At 53.8% G+C, this 19,443-nt stretch overlaps 2 protein-coding genes across 2 annotated transcripts; both read right to left on the bottom strand.

Annotated features, from left to right (window-relative positions):
* Positions 1–357: 357 nt before the first annotated feature.
* KCNS1 (potassium voltage-gated channel modifier subfamily S member 1) lies at positions 358–4,879 on the bottom strand. Its single transcript, XM_026502862.1, is given in 4 exon segments — positions 358–828; positions 3,343–3,666; positions 3,668–4,377; positions 4,804–4,879. Coding segments are annotated over 4 exon segments (1,536 nt in total). The 5' UTR covers positions 4,835–4,879.
* A 2,330-nt stretch (positions 4,880–7,209) lies between these two features.
* On the bottom strand, positions 7,210–18,460 carry WFDC5 (WAP four-disulfide core domain 5). The gene is made up of 5 exons (XM_048222103.2): positions 18,309–18,460; positions 14,875–15,015; positions 14,645–14,785; positions 11,977–12,053; positions 7,210–7,287 (listed from the first exon to the last, which is right to left on the bottom strand). The coding sequence occupies exons 1-5, from the start codon at positions 18,391–18,393 to the stop codon at positions 7,210–7,212; spliced, it is 522 nt and encodes a 173-aa protein (XP_048078060.1). The 5' UTR covers positions 18,394–18,460.
* Between the last annotated feature and the right edge of the window lie 983 nt (positions 18,461–19,443).

Raw genomic sequence — 19,443 nt, 5'->3', positions numbered from 1 at the left:
TCTCTGGGCCCCAGTTTTCTCATCCTTTGACACGAATGCGAAGGGCTGACAGGCAGGAGGTGCTCAGGAACCGTTAGCGGTCTTTCGACTTCCCCTTTGGCGCATGCCTGCTGCACGGGGAGCTTGGACGTCCCTGTGTGAGGTTCTCTGGGGTGTTCACCAGGCTTCCAGAACCTAGGGCAGCACTACCCTGGCCTGGGCCTTTGGGAGGAGCGGACCTAGCCTCTGGGTGTCACCCCTCAGGCTGGGGCGAGCGTGCCTGAGCAGTCAGGCCACCGTGAACGCCGTAAGCAGGGAGGGATCTCTGCCGTTTCAGCTGACTGTAGGGGTGTGGGAAGGGGGATGCCGAGCCTTGCTTTAGTAAACCCGAGAGTCTGCAGGCCCACTGGGGGCCTGGGTCTCCAGGTCTGTAGACCTTCCCTCCTGGGAGGTCTCACGGGACGTCTCCAGAGATACTTCTGACACCCCGTCGATACTGCTCAGCAGGTCCTCAAACTTCCGGGGGTCGCTGTTGCGCACGGCAGCCTCCAGAGCCTTCTGGCGGCGGTAGAAGTGAGAGAACTTGTTGAAGATGATGGTGATGGGGAGCGCCACCACCAGGATGCCCCCAAGGATGCAGCCCGAGGCTGCCAGCTTGCCGGTCACCGTCACGGGGACCACGTCCCCATAGCCCACGGTGGTCATGCTCACCGTGCCCCACCACCAGCAGGCGGGGATGGTGTCAAAGCCCACGTCCTCCTCCTTCTCAGCTGTGTAGGCCACACCAGAGAACACGGACACCCCCACGGCCAGATAGAGCAGTAAGATGCCCACCTCACGGTAGCTGTGCTGGAAGAGAATGTAGGAAGCCAAGTCAGAGCTGGGTGGGCCCGCACACCTAATATGGAGCATATGGGGGAAACTGAGGCCCAGAGAGTAGAAGGGGCAGGTCCAAAGTCCTAGAGCAAAGTGGAGTTGGTGCCAAGCAAGACCCAGGTCCCTCGACTCCGAACTAAGATCTTTCAACCGCAAGAGGCAGCCAACTCCCTGGGCATGACCACGGGCCTAACTTCTGTGGTCCAGGATGCCTGCTAAGCCACAGTGGTTTCTTCCAAGGCAGGGGGAACCGGTGGCACCAGCCAGGTAGTAACAAGCTTGTGACTGTCACACAGTAACCGAACCAATGGAGAACCACAGTTTGTACTCCACAAATGCAAAGGGTTGGTTTCATGTACTTTCGGCTGGTCTAGCTCCTCTCTGACAAGTACAAAACACGTTCTGCCTCTCGAGAAAGCTGATAGAATATATGTTCCCCAGACAGCCCACTGAACGCACCCGCCTGCGGGTATATATATCTGCTCTGCCCCTGAGGCCAAGCGATGGTTCTCAAACAGGGCAATCTGCCCTCCAGGGGACATAGGGCAATGCCCTTTTTTCCTTAAGATTTTATTTACTTATTTGAGAGACAGAAAGCACAAATGCAAGGGAAGGGCAGAAGGAGCAGGGAGCCCAACATGGGGCTCAATCCCAGGACTCCAGGATCATGACCTGAGCTGAAGGCAGATGCTTAACCTACTGAGCCATCCAGGCGCCCCAACATAGGGCAATGTCTTTAAACGTCTTTGGTTGTCACAAATAGGACAGGTGTGCTACCGGCATCTACTGGGTAGAGGCCACAGATGCCGCTAACCTGCAGTGCACCCTGCAGCCACCCCCGCCTTCACACACACACCGAAGAATTCTCTCCCCAAACGTCAGTAGTGCTGAGGCCGAGACCCCTAGTCTAGAGCTGTCGTTTCCTAGTCCCAAACTGTAATGGGTGGAGGAATCATGTTAGGATCTTGTTTAAAAGGCAGAACTCATTTGAGTGGGTCGAGGGCAGGGCCAGAAATTCTGCATTTCTAGCAAGCTTCCAGGTACTGAGAAAGCTGCTGCTGGTCAGCGGCCTCGCTCTGAGTAGCCAGGAGTCTTACACCCGAGTCTCGGACCCTGGCAGCCTCAACCAATATTCTTCTCGCTCCTTGCAGAAAAAGCCGGTGGCACCAGGCCCTGGCTCCCTGCATGGCTGGAGGCAAGGCAGAGTTCTGGGGTGAAGGCATCTTCCCTGAAGAGATACTGAGTTCAGGGATGCGCCTAATGGAATTCCCTGTACCTGCCCACTGCCCCAAGATTCTCCTTACATCGCCCCGCCTATACCCAGCATCCTGGCTGCCTTGCCACGAGGGCATGAAAAAGGCTTCACGAAGCCACGGGTGGCGGGGGTCTCCTAAGGATCCTCAGGAGGGCTGCCCAGAGCTTTAGAAGAAAGAGCAGGAGGCGCTTGAGTCAGGCACAGCTGGGTTCTTCTCTGGGCTCCACAACTTACTGAGGAACCTCCGACAAGTCCTGGAGCCTCAGTTTCCACATCTGTAAAGTAGTGACAATAATCCTTGCCCCAGTTTGAACCCCTCACAGGCTCCATCTCCTACTACCTTGGGATAAAGTTCAAAATCCTGGGCCAAGAGTCCATGGCCCTTCAGTACCCCATTCCACCCACCTCTTCAACCTCATCAACGGGCACCCCTCCTTCCATGTCCCCTCCCCATGTTCATCCTGCTCGCTCTCCAGGCCTTTGTCCAAGCTGTTCACATTTCCTCTGTCCCCACGCCAGGCTAAGTTCTCCCGCTCAAGGTGAAGCTTGCCAGAGCAGTGATGCACCCCCAGGGCAGGGCCTGGCACAAGAAGGGTGCTCAGTAAATTGCAGCCGGGCTTTAGAAAGCCAGCTCTCCAACCTCAGGTTCTTCACCTACGGGAAGGGAATAAATAACCGCATCCTCCTGAGGAAGTTGTCCTGAGACTGAAATTGATAATGGATGTAAAACTGGCACAGAATTAGCACTAAGTGTTAGTTCTGGGGCTGCTGCTGGACTTGGCCTGTCGAGGGTGACCTACGATATCTGTGCCCCCCCCCCACCCCGTAATGCCAGAACAAAGGCTCAGCGGAGAAGCCAGTTAGCATCCTGCTTTGCAAATTTCTCACTATGTATTATCTGATGTTTGACAGAGAGACTCAAAGTGACCTTTGTCTTGTGTTTTTGGTTTTTTGTTAAAGAAAGAAAAGCAAAGCCCTGCCTCTACGTTCAGTTTTCACCCCGGGAAAGAGCCCTCCAGCCCTCCCAGGGCTGTTGGGAAGGGCAGACGGGATGGGAAATGTACACGCGGTGTCCAGCCCGGTGCCTGGCACAAAGAATGTCGCCTGGGTTCACTGTGCGCCTGGACACTGCGTGCCTCTAAGTTCCCCTGCCAACCTGCCCTTTGGTCACTGTCGCCGCCCCCCCCCCCCCCCCGCTCCCCCGCCCCTCTCTCGGGCCCCAGAGGCCCTACCTTGAGCGTGGCCCCCAGCGAGCGCAGCCCGGTGGAGTGGCGCGCCAGCTTGAGCACGCGGAAGATGCGCATGAGACGGAACACCTGCACCACCTTGCCCAGGTCGCCGAGGTCCTCCCCGCTTGCGCTTCCCCGGTCGCCGAGCGCCATGCCGGCCAGCAGCGTGAGGTAGAAGGGCAGCACCGACACGATGTCAATGAGGTTGAGGGGGTGGCAGAAGAAGTTGCGCGTGCTGGGCGCCAGCAGGAGACGCGACGACACCTCGAAGCTGAACCATGCGATGCAGAAGTACTCGAGGTGCCGCAGCACCGGGTCGTCGCGCACCGCCTTCCAGGCCGCGGCCCGCAGCCACCGCAGCCACGGCGGCCGCCGCCTCGCGGGCCTGGTACTCGGGCAGGCTGTGGATGCACATGGCGGCGATGGAGGCCAGCACCACGCCGATGGAGACGCAGCTGAAGAGCTTGCTGGGCAGCGAGTAGCCCGGGTTCTCCATGGTGAGCCACAGGCGGCGGCGCAGGCGGCCGCAGCGCGCAGCCCCGTAGCGCGCCAGCTCGCGCTGCACGTCGGAGATCTCGTCGGGGCACGGGTCCACGCTGCTCGGCGTGTCGCTGTCCTCGTCCCAGTCGCGCGGCCGCGCCACGCGCCTCTCCAGGTAGCGCGCGCGGCAGCAGGCGGCCAGCGCGCTCTCGCCCAGGCCCCAGTAGTCGGCCTCCTGACCGAAGGCGAAGACGCACAGCTCGTCGAGCACGTGCAGGCGGCCGGTGCGGTAGAAGTGCAGCAGGCCCAGGAAGAAGCCCGGGTGCCGGTCGAAGTAGAACTCGCGCGCCGCCGCGTCGTAGTCGTCGCACAGGCGCCGCGCCTGCTCCTCGGACGCCGCGGCCTGCAGGCGGCCCAGCCGCGTGCCCGGGAAGCGCGCCAGTGCGCGTGCGCTCAGCCGCCGCCGCACGCCGCCCACGTTCACGCGCAGCGCCTCGTCGCTCCGCCGCCAGGGCACGCGGGCGCCGGGCCCCGGGGACTCGCTCACCATGGCCTGCGGATACGCGGAGGGGGGTGCTGGGGTGGGGGGGCGGTCCCCGGGACCTGCCTTCCAGAAGGCCAGGTTTAAACCCCTTGTCCCCTCCACCAGCTCTGGTGTGCAGTGGGCGCTTGGTAGATGTCAAGTGCCCTCTGCTCTCAGTCAGGCTTGGGTTTCGCTCTCCCACCGAGGGCCTTGGTCAAATCACTGAGCCTTCCCACCCCCATTTCATTTGCACAGAACAAATGCTGAGATCTGTCTTGGGGGGATTATGAAAGTGACTGAATGGCAGGATATCCTGGCACCCCGGGGTGGGGGGAGGTGAGCTCAGATAGGATATCTCCCTTTCCCAAACTTGGATTTTCATATGCCAGGGGCTTACTGTGGGATCGTGGACACACCATCAATCTGATCCTCAGTTTCCTACTCTGCCAAATGTGGATAGTAATGCTGACCACCCAGGGGTGTTGGGAACATCAATATAGACCGGTAATTCTTAAAGTGTGTCCCCTGCACTGGCAGCATCAGTGCCACCTGGGAATTTGGCAAAGATCCAAATTCCCAGCTTGCTCTAGCCTTACTGAATCAGAAACTCGGGATGGAGTTCAGCAGTCTGTGTTTTAACAAGCGTGGAGAGTGATTCTAAGGCATGGTCAAGTTTGAGAGCCGTTGGCTTAGACCATTTATGGCATCTGTGGAGTCAATCAGATGGAACATTCACTTTCTTCTGTGACAGAGGCAAGTCATGTCACCTCCCTGAACTTCTGTCAAGTGGAGATAAAAATAGCCACCTCCAAGTGTGGTTAAAAGATTAAATGACCTATTGTGTTTATGGGGCCTGAAGGGGGTTCAATAAATTATGCACCTGTTTCACTGTCTCTCCGAGTCAGCCAGACTTAGGGTTTATCTCCACCCCGATGTACCTAGGGCCTTGAGGAAAATGCTTTTCTCCAAGTCTTAGTTTCCTACACAATGCACAATACAAACAGAAGCACCTACCCCCAAGGCATGCTGGAGAACTGAAGTAGTTGTGGAAAGTGCTCGGCCTTGCTGATACCAGAAAATGTTAGATCCTTCCACTGCGCATGTCTCCAAGCTCTGCTGGAGCTGAGGGCTAGTGACAACCTCCTGATCTTGGATAATCCCATCTGCACCATCCCATCAATAATGCCTTCTTCCCAGGGTGGACAGGGGATTGGGTGTACATCAAGCGGCTGGCCCGATGCCGGGTAGGGAGTCAGGTGAGGTGCCCTTCACTTACCCTGGGCTTGGAGTTAAGCTGGTCAGGATAAGGGTCTTGTCCTTAGCTCTGTCACTTCTGGGTCCTCAGGCCAGTCCCCTTCCACTCTGGGCTTTGGCTCTTTTTATCTATAGAACAGGGAGAACAGCACTTTGGGTGAAAGGCTATTGTGAATGTGTGCGCAAAGCCCCTAGAACACAGTAGGTGCTCAATAAATGTCAATCTTCGGGGATGTACTGTATGGTGACTAACATAATATAATAAAAAATCGTTATAAAAAGAAAAAAAATAAATGTCAATCTTTTGCACTTTCTTCTGGTCAGAACTGGGTTCAAATTCTGAGTCTGCCACTTACTGTTGACCCTTGAGGGGATCCATTCTGAGCTTCAGTGTCCCCATCTGTAAACTGGGAGACATCACTCTTTCCTGGAGAGGTTATGAGGATTAACTAAGGCAAGATGTTTATGGGCAGGACGGTTGTCCCTTGTACATAATACGTGCACAGTCAGTACCTGGGACCGGGGGGCGGGGGGGGGGACGCAGCTCTCCTCCCACCTCCTCCACCGCACTTGGTGTTAAAAGATGAAGCTTTCAATCCAGCTGCATCACCCATTAGCTGCATGACTGTGGGCAAATCCCTTTCTCTTCCTGGAACTCACCCTCCCGCTCTATTAATTGGGATAATTAATTCAACAAACGTTCCCCAACAAGAATCCCCAATAAAAAAGGTTAAATGACTTGCTCAACATTACCCAGCTAGTCCACGGCACAGTTAAGTTTGGAAACTGGGCTTTTCCATTCAAGGCTCTCTCCACACACTTATTTTGAGTACCTACTATGTGCCGGTCACTTCGCAGGGCTCCATATACACTGCACTCGGTTTCATGCCTACACCAACCCTGCCGGAGAGGTTTTCTAATCCCATTTTACGGATGAACCAACAGGACAGACCCCAGAGCTCCGCCACCCCACAGCACTCCCTCCTGGGTGTGGGAGGGGTGGTCTCACGAAGGGGGCACGGGACCAGAACCGGGCAGCCCCCTCCTCCCACTCTGCAGCCCCCGCCCCTTTCCGGGCCACGCCCCTCCGCGAGGGAGTTTCCTTACCTGGCAAGGTCCCCCCGGGGCGCATCGGCCAAGGCGCGTCTGTCCCCAAGCCGCTGAGGCCAGGGAGCCGCTGGCCGGCCGGGTTCGTCTCTGCCCCTGCTGCCCCACGGAGCCTCGCTACCGCCGGAGGCCCCGCCGCCCCGTCCTTCCCTGTCTTCCTCTGTCCCCCGCAGCGGAGGCCACATCGATCGCTGCCGGGGGAGGGAGGGAGACCGCGGGCTGCCGGAGGCGGTGATTTCTATTCCTGACTCGATTGGGTGGGGGTGGTGTCTGGAGACTGGGCCCCAGCTCCAGGACATCCTCCCAGTCAGGGACCAGGGGAGGAGGGGTCCTTTAGGGGAAGGGGGTCCCGCGAGAGAGGGATTTCAGCCGGAGCACCGCTGACAAACAACAACAGTAATAATACCCTCCTTAATTGCGCCCTGAGTATGTGCCAGGTGCTCTGCTTCAGGTGACTTCTCCAAAATACTCCTCACACAAACTTGGCAGGGACAGATGAGGCTCCGTCACCCTCGCTGGTCACTTAGCTTGGCGTTGCGGACTTGGGATTGGAACTCGGGTCTCCCAGGACTGCGGGTGGGGATCTGCATCAGAGAGTTGGAGGAGGTGGCCTCATTCCCCGAGAGCCCCCTGGGCTGTGAAGCCTGAAGCAGATATTTTGCCCCCCAGAAGTTCTGTCTCCCCACCTTCCATGGGTCCCTGATTTCTGCCTTCCAAGTGGCTTGGGATGGTAAGCGAGAACGGTGCCAAAGAGCTTTGTCAAGGTTATATAATCCAGGGGGCCTGGCTGGCTCGGTAGGTGGACCGTGCAGTCTGGGGGTTGTGAGTTCTAGCCCCACGTTGGGTGTAGAGATTACTTAAAAATAAAACCTAAAAAAAAAAAAAAAAAGGTTATGTAATCCACAAGCATTAATTGAGTGCCCACTGTGTGTCAGACTGGAGAGAAGGTGCTGGAGACTAGGACCTAGATACAAGAAAGGATTCCTACTTCACAAATATTGTTATTAATAATAATAATAACCAACATTTATTTGCACCCTGCCTTGGGCCTAGTATCCTGCGGGCCCCATCTCATTTATGCCGCGAATATTCTGTGGATCGGTGCTCTTATTATTCCAATCTCAAAGATAAGAAATGCAAGGCTTTCAGGGTGAGGTGACTCACCCACAGTCATCTGAGACCTCTAGAACAGAACTGTCCGCTAGATAGAGTTAGAGCCACGTATATGATTTAAATTTTTCTGATAACATTAAAAAATAAATAAAAAGAATCAGATAAAATTGATTTTTAAAATAATATATTTTATTTAACCCAGTATATTCAAAATAATATAATTTCAACATGGGATCAATAAAGACATTACAAAGGAGGTATCTTACATTTTTATTTTGTACTAAGTCTTGGAAATCCAGGCTATTCAAATTACCACAAACTTAGCAACTTTATACAGATTTTTTACCACACAGTTCCTATAGGTCAGAAATCTGAGCACAGCATGGCTGAATTCTCTACCCACGGTCTCACCGTGTTGACGTCAAGATGTCAGCCAGGGCTGTGGTTCTCATCTGAAGTTTCACTTCTAAGCTCACAGATTGTTGGTGGAATTCATTTCCTTGTTGTTGCAGGACTGAGGTCGCCTTTTCCTGCGGTTGTCTGCTGGGGAGCACTCTTAACTTCTACAGGCTGCCTGCAGTTCCTTGCCACGTGGCCCACGGGCAGCTCACAACATGGGTGTTTGCTTTCTTCCAGGCAAGCTGGAGTGTTGACTTCCTCTTCTGCAACCAGCCAGAGAAAGTGCTCTGCTCTTAAAGGACTCGCCTGCTTAGGACAGGCCCACCCAGGACAGTCTCCGTTTCCTCCCAGAACACATTTCACATGTTCCATTTACACTCAAGAGGAGGAGATGATATGGGGGGAGAGGGAGAGGGAGAGGGTTCTTGGGAATCATCTTAGAATTCTGCCTGCTATATCCATGTACAGTGAATCTCATTCGGATTAATCACATTTCACATGCTTAGTACTCTCATCTGTCTAGTGGCTGCCATATTGGACCTCCTAGCTCTAGGCTGTTCCACGTCGGTCCTTCCCTTACAGTAAGAAGTTAGAGCAGGAAGTTTGCAATCATCTTGCCTAATTCCCTTGTTTTATCAACAAAGAAACTGAAGCAGATCTGTGGAGAAGCGGATCTCCCATTTCCCGGGCCAGTACTCTCTCTCTGTAGCCTTCACTGCCCCCCAAAACTTAAGGGGTACCTCCGCCCCGGAGTTGGAGCAGTAGCTTCCAAAAAGAGAAAAGACAGACCTTTTCCCCAAGGGCAGAAGAGATGGAAACGAGGATCTGGTTTCATCCCCCAGATCACATGGGAAGTATATGGAGTGTGAGATTAATTCATGAGTGATAGGAATGGGAAGAGGGGCATTATGGACCTCTGAGGCTAAAGGGGGTATCCATACCCATTATGTACCATGGATGAGCTGTGCCCCAAATTCTCCTTCAGTCCCTGGCCAGAAATGGCCATCTGAATCCATGAGGTTTTACCCTAGAGAGTAAGCTTGATGTTGCATGAAGTACAGAAATGTTTGTATTTAAGTAGACTAGGTGTGGCAGGCAGTTTCTAGAATGTGTGGCAGTGATGTCTGCCTCCTGGTATTCATGCCCTTGTGTAATCCCTCCTCCTTGAGCATGGGCAGGATTTCCTGATTTGCCTCTAATGAGCAGAATATGGCAAAGGTGAGGGAATGTAGCTTCCAGGATTGGGTAACACAAGATTGACGTCCTGCTGGTTTTGATGAAGCAAGTTGCCATTGTGGCAAGGCAAGGACCCGAGGGCAAACTTCTGGCCAACAACGAACTAGAAACTGAGGAAGTCAGTCCTACAGCCTGCACGGAACTGGAATTCTGCCAACAACCATATGAACTTAAAAGTGGATCCTTCTGCAGTCGAGACTCAGTTAAGACCCCAGCCCTGGCTGAACACCTTTATTTCAGTTTTGTGAGCCCCCGAAGCTGAGGACTCAGCTGAGCTGTGCCTGGATTCTTGACCCACAGAAACTACGAAATAACAAATGTGTGTTGTTTGAAGCCACTACAGGCGTGGTAATTTGCGACACAGTAAGAGACGACGAATACACTGGGTTTGCATCCTGCCTTTACCACTAAATGGCCGTGGGACCATGAGCCACGTGATGTCTCCTCTTGGATCCTTATCTTCCTCATCTGTAAAATGGGAACAACACCTACCTTTCAGGAGTGTGGTGAGGAGCCCCTCCTGCCCTTTCTTTAACCAGCGTATCAGTTAAGATTCAACGTAAGTTACAAGAACGCAAAGTGAGCCAGGGTGGCCCATCTGGAGAGGAGGTGACTTTTTTTGGCAATCCAGGTGCAGCCACCCAGGAATGGCACTGAAGACCCAGGCTCCTTGGCTTTTCCTCCCCTGCTCTTCTTGTGTGGCTCTCATCCCTGCAGCAGGTGAGGCCCGTGCTTTGCCCATATCCCCTCCGATCCCTTTGCCACCTTTTCTCGCACTGGCTCCTGGCATGCTTTCCCTCCTGACAGCTGGTATCTGCATCTCTTTGTCTAAGGGCTTCCCAAAGGCTGCTGCAGCTTGCTCTGCCGGCGCACAGGGAGAGCCTGAAGTGCCTGGGAATGGATGTCCTCCAACCCCGGAGTTATTAGCTGTTGACTGAGGGGTACAGAGACAAAGGCTGCAGCTCTCTTGCTCCACGGGACAACTGTGAAGAGTCACCTACTCTTATCTCTAGAACCTGCCCCCCCCCCCAGCGTGGGACTTTGCTTGTTGTCACACCCCTGCTGGCCTCCCCCCATTCCTCCCCAACCTTCTGGTATACCTCTCCACTCCCAGACCCGTTCTTTCTGGAACATTTCCAAGCCATTACCATCCTCTGAATCTTCATCTAAAGATTCGCTTCCAGGGAACCCACCTAAAACAATCCTCAAGGTCACCAGATAGCTGTTCTAGCTGCAGCACCCACGTTCCAGAATTCTGGACAAAGTACAAATGGATGATGGGCGAAAGACGGATCTGTCTGACAACAAGGGCTTTCTGGGAAGCCCCTCCTATTAGACTTCCTCAAACTTCTGATTGGCCAGTCCTGGGCCACATGGTCGTCTCTAGCTGCAAGGGGAGCAAATTTTTAAAAACTTAATTTTTACTTTTAAAAATTGGAATATAATGTTCTTATAGTAAATCTTAAGTTACAAATGAATTAAGTTTTTACAAATTTGTGCATCCATGTGACTGCCACCAAAGTCAAAATATAGAATGTCACCAGCACCCCAGTAGCCTGAGGGGTGGCTGGATGTTTCCAAGTGGGGCATTGCTGGCTGTAAGAAAGAAGGGGAGAATGGATGACTGGCACTGTCACGCTTGGCTAACTCCTCCTTAAATTCAGTACCAAATATTCAATATCGAAATACCACCTCCTGCAGGAAATCTCTGGTCTCCAGGCTGAGTTAGGTTCCCCCTAGCCTCCCACAGTCTCCTGGTTTTCTCCCTCTGAAGCACCTCATGCAATTCTGTAGCCGGGGCTTCGTCTTACCCTCTAGTGCGTGAGCTTTGTCACGATACTGCCTAGAGCCTATGCTAAGTGCTCAGCTAACTTTGAATGAGTGGGGGAAGAAAACGGGATTGGAGGTTGAGGACCCAGGCTCCCGGACACAGGTGTCCAGCCTCCCAGAAGACTTTCCAGAAGGGCAGTGGAGATAGGCAGCAGAGATGGAGCTGATTGGGCTGGAGTTTGGTGGCTGAGGACAGAGTTGGCACTGACTGACAAGCCCGATGCCCAGACCTGAGGGAGCAGGTAGCTAGTTAGCCAAAAAGCTGAGCAGAAGACTCTAGAAGAGACTGTGTAGATGCTGCCCCCTATAGCCAGAGAAGCCATGGCCTGTGACTTGCTGCCTCCTGCTGCTGCAGGATCCTAGCTCGGGACTCAGGGCCTCAGTTCAGCCCTGGGGCCCTAAGCAGCTGCATTCTAACCCGCTCACCTGGGGTCCTTGTCCTGGGGTCCCCTAAGTTTCCTCCTGACGCCTTTCAGGAAAGAAACCCAGGGCAACGTGCTGGGTTCCAGCTGCCTGGAACCGAGGCTGGTCACTTAACCTTCTTGGCTCTTTGTGATCCCCATGTCTCAGATGTGCAAACTGAGTCTTTAAAGCTGGAAGGAATTCTCAAAGATGGGATGTAATTAGTGTCATCAGTAAGGCTGTCAGCTTTGGTGTCCCACTGCTTGGCATTGAATCCCAGCTCCACTACTTACCAGCTGTACGGTCTTGGCCAAATCAACCTCATTGTGCCTCAGTTTCCGCATATGTGCAATGGGGGAAATGATAAAGCCTACAGAGTGAGGCTGTGAGGACGTAATGAGATTGTACGTGTAAAGTAATTAAAGCGACACCCGCCACGGGATCTGTGCTTTCATTTCAGCTGTTGTTGATTTTAGTGGGAGCGGAGGAGGGGTGTGGTATGGTGGAGTCCTGGCTACTTCACCTCTTCACTGGGAGCCTGGACAGGTCACTTATCCCAAGGTCCTTCTTGTCAAATGGAAACGAGAATGCCTACCTCTCTCAGGGTTAAAGGATGGATGAATGAAGTAATGTTTTAGAGTGTGAGGCGTGGAATGGGCATTCACTCAAGAGTAACAGTCCTTATCTGGATTGGACAAGCTCTCACTGCTATAAATCTATAACAGATGCCCCCTCCACCATCTCACTGGCTTCCTAACACACACATTTATTTTGCTCTTGCAAGTTAGAAGATTGGCAGCTCCACTTCAGGCCTGCCTCAACTGTCCGTCATCGCAACACCAGTGGCTTCTGGGCAAGCCCTTCTCATGGCAGAGGGCAGAAGCTCTGAGAAGGTTGGTGCCTTGCCTTGAAACTGGTGCACTGTCCCTTGAGCCCACATCCCATCAGTCCCAGGGCGAAGCCCTAAATCCCTGGGCGGGGGACGTGTGCTCTTCCCCAAGAAGGCCATGGAACAGTGGGGTGGGGCGTCTCTGGGCAAACAGTACAATGTACCCTATTATCTGGGTTGACCACTTGAGTTTATAGATGGGGAAACTGAGGCCCAGAAGGACAGGAAATCTCCAAGCTCACAGGGAGTCAGTGACTTGCAGATTATTCTCCTTCTCTCCTTCTCCTCCTCTCCTGGGTCTCAGCATGTAACCCTATAATTAGCATTTGCTGTTTTTGAGTTCAGCACTTGAACCCCAAGAGAAGGACCCTGGCAGTGAGGAAGTAGGATTCTTTCCATCTTCCAACAGGGCAAACAGAATCCCTGAGTGGTGACTCACCTGTGACCACACTGCCAGGTCAAAGGAACAAGGAAAGAAGACCCAGGATTCCCAACTTAACCTGTGCGGTGGGCTGCCCAGCCCGGATTCCACTGGGATACAAGAGGAAACCCAGCAGATACGGCAGGGAGGAATCTACCTGCCTCCCGCCCCTCCCCAAAGTGAGTCCTGTGTGAACGGGACAGTCAGGAATCCAGCCCTCTGGGTCCAGGAATATCCCTTGGGATGGCTGTCGTTCCCTCTTTGACCCCCTCCCCCGCCCTCCTAGGCCCTGACTACAGACTGACCCTTGAGAAATCCAGGTGAAGGAGGTATCGTCCAATGGGAGATGGGCTCTCCCACAAAAATGACATCCCAACTGTTCAAGCAACATTCCCCAAATGTGGAGCAATTTGAAACGATCTTAGAATGGACCTGGATGCAACATTTTACACTGACTCTTGAGAAAGTTCTCTTCTCAGTCCTTCTGATTACCCCAGGAAAGGGGTCACGGTTTTGAGATCTGTGTCTTTAACATGTCTTTAACCCTTGCTAATCTTCGTTTATTACCAGTTTATTACCAGAGACAGGGAGCAGCCTTCAGGCCCACAGTGCTGGCAGGTGGCAGCATCTGGGTAGAATTTAATACTATTATTTAATATTGTTTCATCTGACAACATTTACTTTAATGAACCTTAGCTGTTTTCACTGCATTTGTTTTTACAATCACATTTTATTTGTGGCAAATGATCCTGTGTATTCCATTCATAGTGATGATGTCAAGGTTTTCTTTTGAAATAAATTTATGTATAGACAACAGTGAGTCCATTTAAAGAAAAAGATTAGATAAATAGCAGTGGAGGCAGTACGCAAGATATTGCGATGCTATTTTGCAGGTGTGGCAAAAATGGTGGAAAAGGGTCTGCAAATAGGTAATGTCTGGAAAACTCTGCTCGAGGTTCCTGGGCTGCCTGAGGGAGGGCTCTCACAAAGAGGCGGCTACCTGAATCGGGCATTTTAGGTGCGGAAACACGCCAAGAGATGGGGGGTGGGGCAGGGTGATGGGAATCTATCTATGCACCTTGACTCCTAGGAGGAGAAACCAGGGGTGGGTGGATGGATGGGTAGGAAGGGAGGTGACAGCAGAACAGTGTTCATCAGAAGGTTGGAACTGCCACTAGCAGAGATAGCAGTATCTGGGTGGCAGGGTCCTGGGCCCCCTATCATCATCTCTTCCTGCTAGGGACTCCATCCTGAGGATCCGGAACCAGAATTAGCCTGGGGAGAGAGAAGGAAAGTGTTACACCCCCCATCACAGGGCTCTGGGGTCTTTAGAAACTTTGATCCCCAGCCAGCCCATCAGCCCAGCCCTGGTGGCCACTCGGGCAGGATGTCCCGCCCTCCTTCATAAGGGCCAACTGAAGCTCAGAGCAGTTGCAAGATCAGCAAGAGAACGGAGGATCGCTGGTTCCTCTGTGGTCCTAACGGGTCCTAACAGGACCCCTCCCACCCCATCCTCTTCCCCAGGTCTGGTGTGGGCAGCCCCAGGCTCCTAGGAAGGTAGGTGTCCTGTTAAGCTTATTGACCTGGAAGGACGGCTAATGCTGGGGCTGAGAGAGGGAAAGAACCTGCCCCAGGTGCACAGGAACCATACCTTGGATGGGGTCGCGACAGTCCCGGCCGCAGGCGCCGAGGCAACACCGACTGGAGCCCCTGCAGTCTGAGTCCTTGTTGCACAGGTGCTGGACGGGGCTGAGGCAGCGTAGGCCGTCCTTGGGGCAGCTGCCCCGCTTTACTGCAACACAGGGGCCTGGTGAGCCCTGCCTGTGCCCCGCTCTGGGGCTTGGGTCTTGGGCGCTCGGCGAGCTGGACAGGGACACTCACCGGAGATCAGAGGGACACACTGGCGGAAGCAAGCTTTGTAGCAACACTTCATCCTTGCGGGGCACTGGCTGTCATCCATACAGTGGTCAGGCACCGAGAGGAGGCAGGGTCCATCATCCGGTGGGCAGCCCCCGAATTTCTCTGTAAGAGAACCACCCAAATCTTGCAGCTGGAGGCCATTCCGAGTCATGTAATAAGCACAGATATGGGAATCACAAGACCTGAATTCTTTACCCCTTACTTCTTGCCTGTCCTTTGGCAAGTTTTTTTGCTTTTGCTTTTGTTTTTTTGGGGAGGGGTGGGCTTGCTTTTACTTGTTTTTATTTAAATTTTTAATTGAGGTATAATTGACATAACATACTAGTTTCAGGTGTACAACAAAATGATTTGATATTTTTATATATTATGAAAGGATCACCACCACAAGTCTAGCTGACATCTGTCCCCTAGACATAGTTAGAAATATTTTTCTTATGATGAGAACTTTTAAGATCTTCTCTCAGCAACTTTCAATTATGCACTATTGTCTTATTACCTATAGTCACCACGCTGCCCATTACATCCAAACCACTTATTTCTCTTATAATTGGAAGCTTGTACCTGTGACTTCCTTCACCCACTTCCCCCACCTCCCGCCCATGGCCCCTGGCAACCGCCAATCTGTTCTCTGTATCTAGGAGCTTGTTTTTTGTTTTGTTTTGATTTCTTGAGTCCAATGTGAGATCATACAGTATTTGTCTTTGTCTGGCTGATTTATTTCCTTCAGTGTAACATCTTCAAGGTCCACCCACATTGTTGCAAATGGTTGGCAAGTTTTTTGTTTTTGTGTGTGTTTTGTTTTGCTTTGCTTTGCTTTGTTTTTTGACTGCAAGCCTCAGTTTTCTGTCTGTGGAATAAGAAACTGGACCCCGTTCTCCCCGGGCTGGTTGGAGACTCAGATGACATGAAGGATGGCAAGAAAGGGCACCTAGGCCAACAGGGCCGGGCCCGGCCTGGGGCTGCCCACCTCCCTCTGTTCATCCTCAACACCTTTTCCATTCAGAGCTCCTGCTCTGCCCCCAGCTGCTTCTCTTTGCGGGGCCTTGCTTTTGCGGGATGCTTTGCCCCGTGCTCGCTCCTCCACCGCCTTCATCGGGTCTCGGTGGAAACACGGCATCGGCAGGAGACCCTCCCTCTCCGACAAGGGACTAACTAGGTCAGCCGCCCACCCCCACCCCACACTCTTTTCTTCAGAGTTTGTGACTCTGCAGCTATTTGTCTGTCCCTGGGCTGGAGGCTCTGAGAACAGACCCTGCCTGCTTCTCTCACCATTGGGCTGAGGCACAGTCCTCGATGCAAAACACCAGTGGCTCAGCGACTATTTGAAAGAAAGGATTTTGAAAGGTGACCCAGCCTTGTCAGGTCCAGGTGTCACCAGCCTGGTACCTTGTCACCCAGCCGGCCGCAGTCAGCCACCCCTGTACTGTGTGCTCGACCTGCTGCATGTGGCCTTGTGTCAGGGATCTCTGTGAACTTGGTCTTTGAGGTGGTCCTCTGACAGCTCTAGAATGTTCCGTCCCTGAGCTGATCTAGCCATTTTTTCTTGTTAGGATTTTGGGCCATTTCCAGATTCCATGCAGAAGGCTTGAATCAGTATCTTCTTCCATTTAGAGGAAGAAGTCAAGGGTTGGAAGGGCAGTGATTGTCCAGACCCACAGGGGCCTGGGCTAGCACGCTGAGCCCTCTGACTTTCCACCCCTCTGCTCCGGCCACCACTGAGTCCTGGTGAGGATGGAGGCTGGTCCCAGGCCATCACGTTAGCATCTAAGAAAAGGTTCCAGAGCCCCCAGCAGCAGTGGCATCCACCGCCGTGACTTTACCTCGAGTCAACCTTCCCCCTCCAGCTCCTGTCGGATGCTGGCCACACGTGTAGGAGGCCCCTTGCTCCCACAGTCAGTGCTCAAAATCAGCTTCACTTGTTCCATTGGGTTGTCTTAAACTGAATTGCTGCCCCCTGCTGGAGAAAGACCAGCTAGTCTGTGAGGGAGCCCCCTACTCCAATGAGCCCCTCCTCCCGGGGGGCTGGGGGTAGGCCGGGCCCTGGGAAGGCTCTGAGGTCCAGGGGGGTAGCCCTGGCCAGAGGTGCTCAGACCTCAGAGTATGAGCCCAGAGGAGTTGCCTGAAGTCTAAGAGGCATCTCCCTGTGGGCTGGGGTGGACTGGAGGAGACCTGGTCATAGAACCAGGAGAGCTTCTGGGAGGAGGGGCCCGGAGCTGAGCCTTGCAGAACAGACAGACAGGAAGAGTCAGAACTGGCTCAGTTTTCTCACCTGCAAAATGGGGATAAAAATAGTCCCAATCTCTCAACATCTCAGTGAGGAGGAATGAGGCCGAGCCACATGAATCACAGCCAGCAGCGGTCTGGCCTTGGAACTTGCCAGCATCCTTCCCTCCTCAGCCTGGGCCTGAGCCTTCTCCTCCCCAAACCAGCTGGAGCCCCAGGGAGAGAGCCCTGCCTCAGAGGAAGGTGTAAGTTAGGCTAGAAAGGGCAGAGAGGATGCTGGGAACTGCTCCTCAGGACCTGTGGAGGAGGGAACCTGTCCCCATCGCTGTCCCCTTCCCGCAAGGCAGGGCCAAGGATGCATGAGTGTATGTAGGTCATGGTGTTCAGCCCTAGGAAGGCAGGATGTGGAGGCCTTGCCCAGGTGGGGAGGCACCTGTCTCGCCTTGCAGCCCCATCCTGCCCCACCTGGTGACAGGTCAGCCCCAGCCCTTGAGAGGAGGCTTCAGAAAAGAGAGGTGAGGGTGGAGTTTCCTCCCAACAGATCCCAGAAACCACACCCCCTACCCAGTTTGAGAGTCCCTTGCACAGACTGGTCTCTGGGACATGGGAAGGACCTGAGAAAGACAGAAACAAGATGAGCAGGGGCCAAACCAGGCACAGGCTCGTTAGCAACAGAAGCGGACAGAGAGGGTCATCTCGCTGCCATGCAGGCCCACAGATCCTAATAATCCACGAGACAGATGGAAGAGCAGGTAGAGACAGGTTGGCTGCCCCCCCCGCCCCGAGAGACAAAGAGACACGCGTGCACACAGGCCCAGGCCCACGGACACACATGCTTGCAGCCATAGCTAAATACACAAGTGCAGACATAGACCCGTCCAGACAAGCAGGCCCAAAGATGCACACATACACACATGCTCACACAATCCCACACTCAGTTGTGTAGACGAGCACCGAGACCCTGGCACGAAGACATTCACAGCTACAGACAGGGCGGGCTGGCAGGCCCAGAGCCGTACAAACAAAACACCAGCCACTGGAAGCACCTGTGGAAGCAGGCATCCACAGCGACAGACGTCACACTGCGTTGCCTGCCCTCCCCCAACCCTCACTCTCCACAGAGAGGTAGGAACTACCTGGTCCCTGGAGCAGAGGAAGCCACCTACACTCACCTCCCTTCTTCCTGGCCGAGGCAGCAGGCAGCTGGCTCCCCAAAGCCAGGAGGGCCACCAAGAGGAGAGAGCTCCAGGCCCTCATGTTTCTGCTACTGGCACTTAATAAGGCCAGGGCCCAAGGGGCCCCTAAATTGACCCTTGAAGCTCCAGGGAGGCTAGAGCAACTGAGTCAGGGGAGGAAGGAGATGAGGCAGGTGGAGTGGCTCTTGTTTGCCTCGTCCTGGCCCCACCCCCTGCCCATGAGCCTCAGTGCAAGTGTGCTTGTGCAAGAACTGGAGATGGGTGGGTGGGAGCAGGCGCTGGGTGTTGAGGACTGGGATCCCGTCCTGCCTGCTGGACTTGGGCTGTGATCTTGGGCAAGTCTGCTCCCTCTTCGGGCCTCAGTTTTTCTCATCTATATAAAGAATGAAGGTTGTTGAGACAGATGATCCCTTTCCTGACTGTCTAGGGTCTTGCAGTCCCAGCAATGGCTTGGGCAGGGGACAGAAGTCAGCTTTGAGCGGCGAGAAGGGGGTGGCAGAGTTCTGGAGCCCTAGGAGGAATTAGGGTTAAGGTCAGAGCTCCCTGCTGGAGAACATGGGCCCAGGCAGGCACAAGGAGTGAGGCCAGCTCTGGCCTCGCCTCCTGGGCTTCTGTGAATGGGAGAGAGGGACCTCCTTGCCTTTGGTGAATCACCTCCAGTGGCATCTGGTAGAACCGCCCTCTGCCTGGGACTGACTCAGCTATCCGGGTGGTTGTTTGGCTGAGTTGACCGGTCACAGCACATGGAGGTGGCTTCTGGGACCCCTTCCCTGGCCCCAAGAGATCTTGAGCAAAAAATCATCCCAGCCAAGGACTGCACCTAAGACGTCACATCATTTGTCTCCTGCATTTTGGTGGAAGAGGCACTGGGGCTCAGGGTCTTAAGGGTCCCCAAACGAGACCCCTACTGACCCATAGTACCTTAGCAGGACTGCGGGAGGTCAAGATCATCCTCGCCACCCTCCTCTTGAAAGATGGGGAAACAGTAGGCCAGAGATGGGAGGAGGCCGGCTCAGTCAAGGACCCACAGTTGATTTCTAACGAAGGTGGGACTTCTGTCATTGCCTCCACATGATCCCCGTCAGTCACTGGGCCTTGGAAGCAAAGCGTT

This window comes from Ursus arctos, unplaced genomic scaffold (assembly GCF_023065955.2).
Source record: "Ursus arctos isolate Adak ecotype North America unplaced genomic scaffold, UrsArc2.0 scaffold_16, whole genome shotgun sequence".
Lineage (NCBI taxonomy): Eukaryota > Metazoa > Chordata > Mammalia > Carnivora > Ursidae > Ursus > Ursus arctos.
Note: the sequence above shows the minus strand (reverse complement) of the source record. Positions and strands in the feature narration are given on the sequence as shown.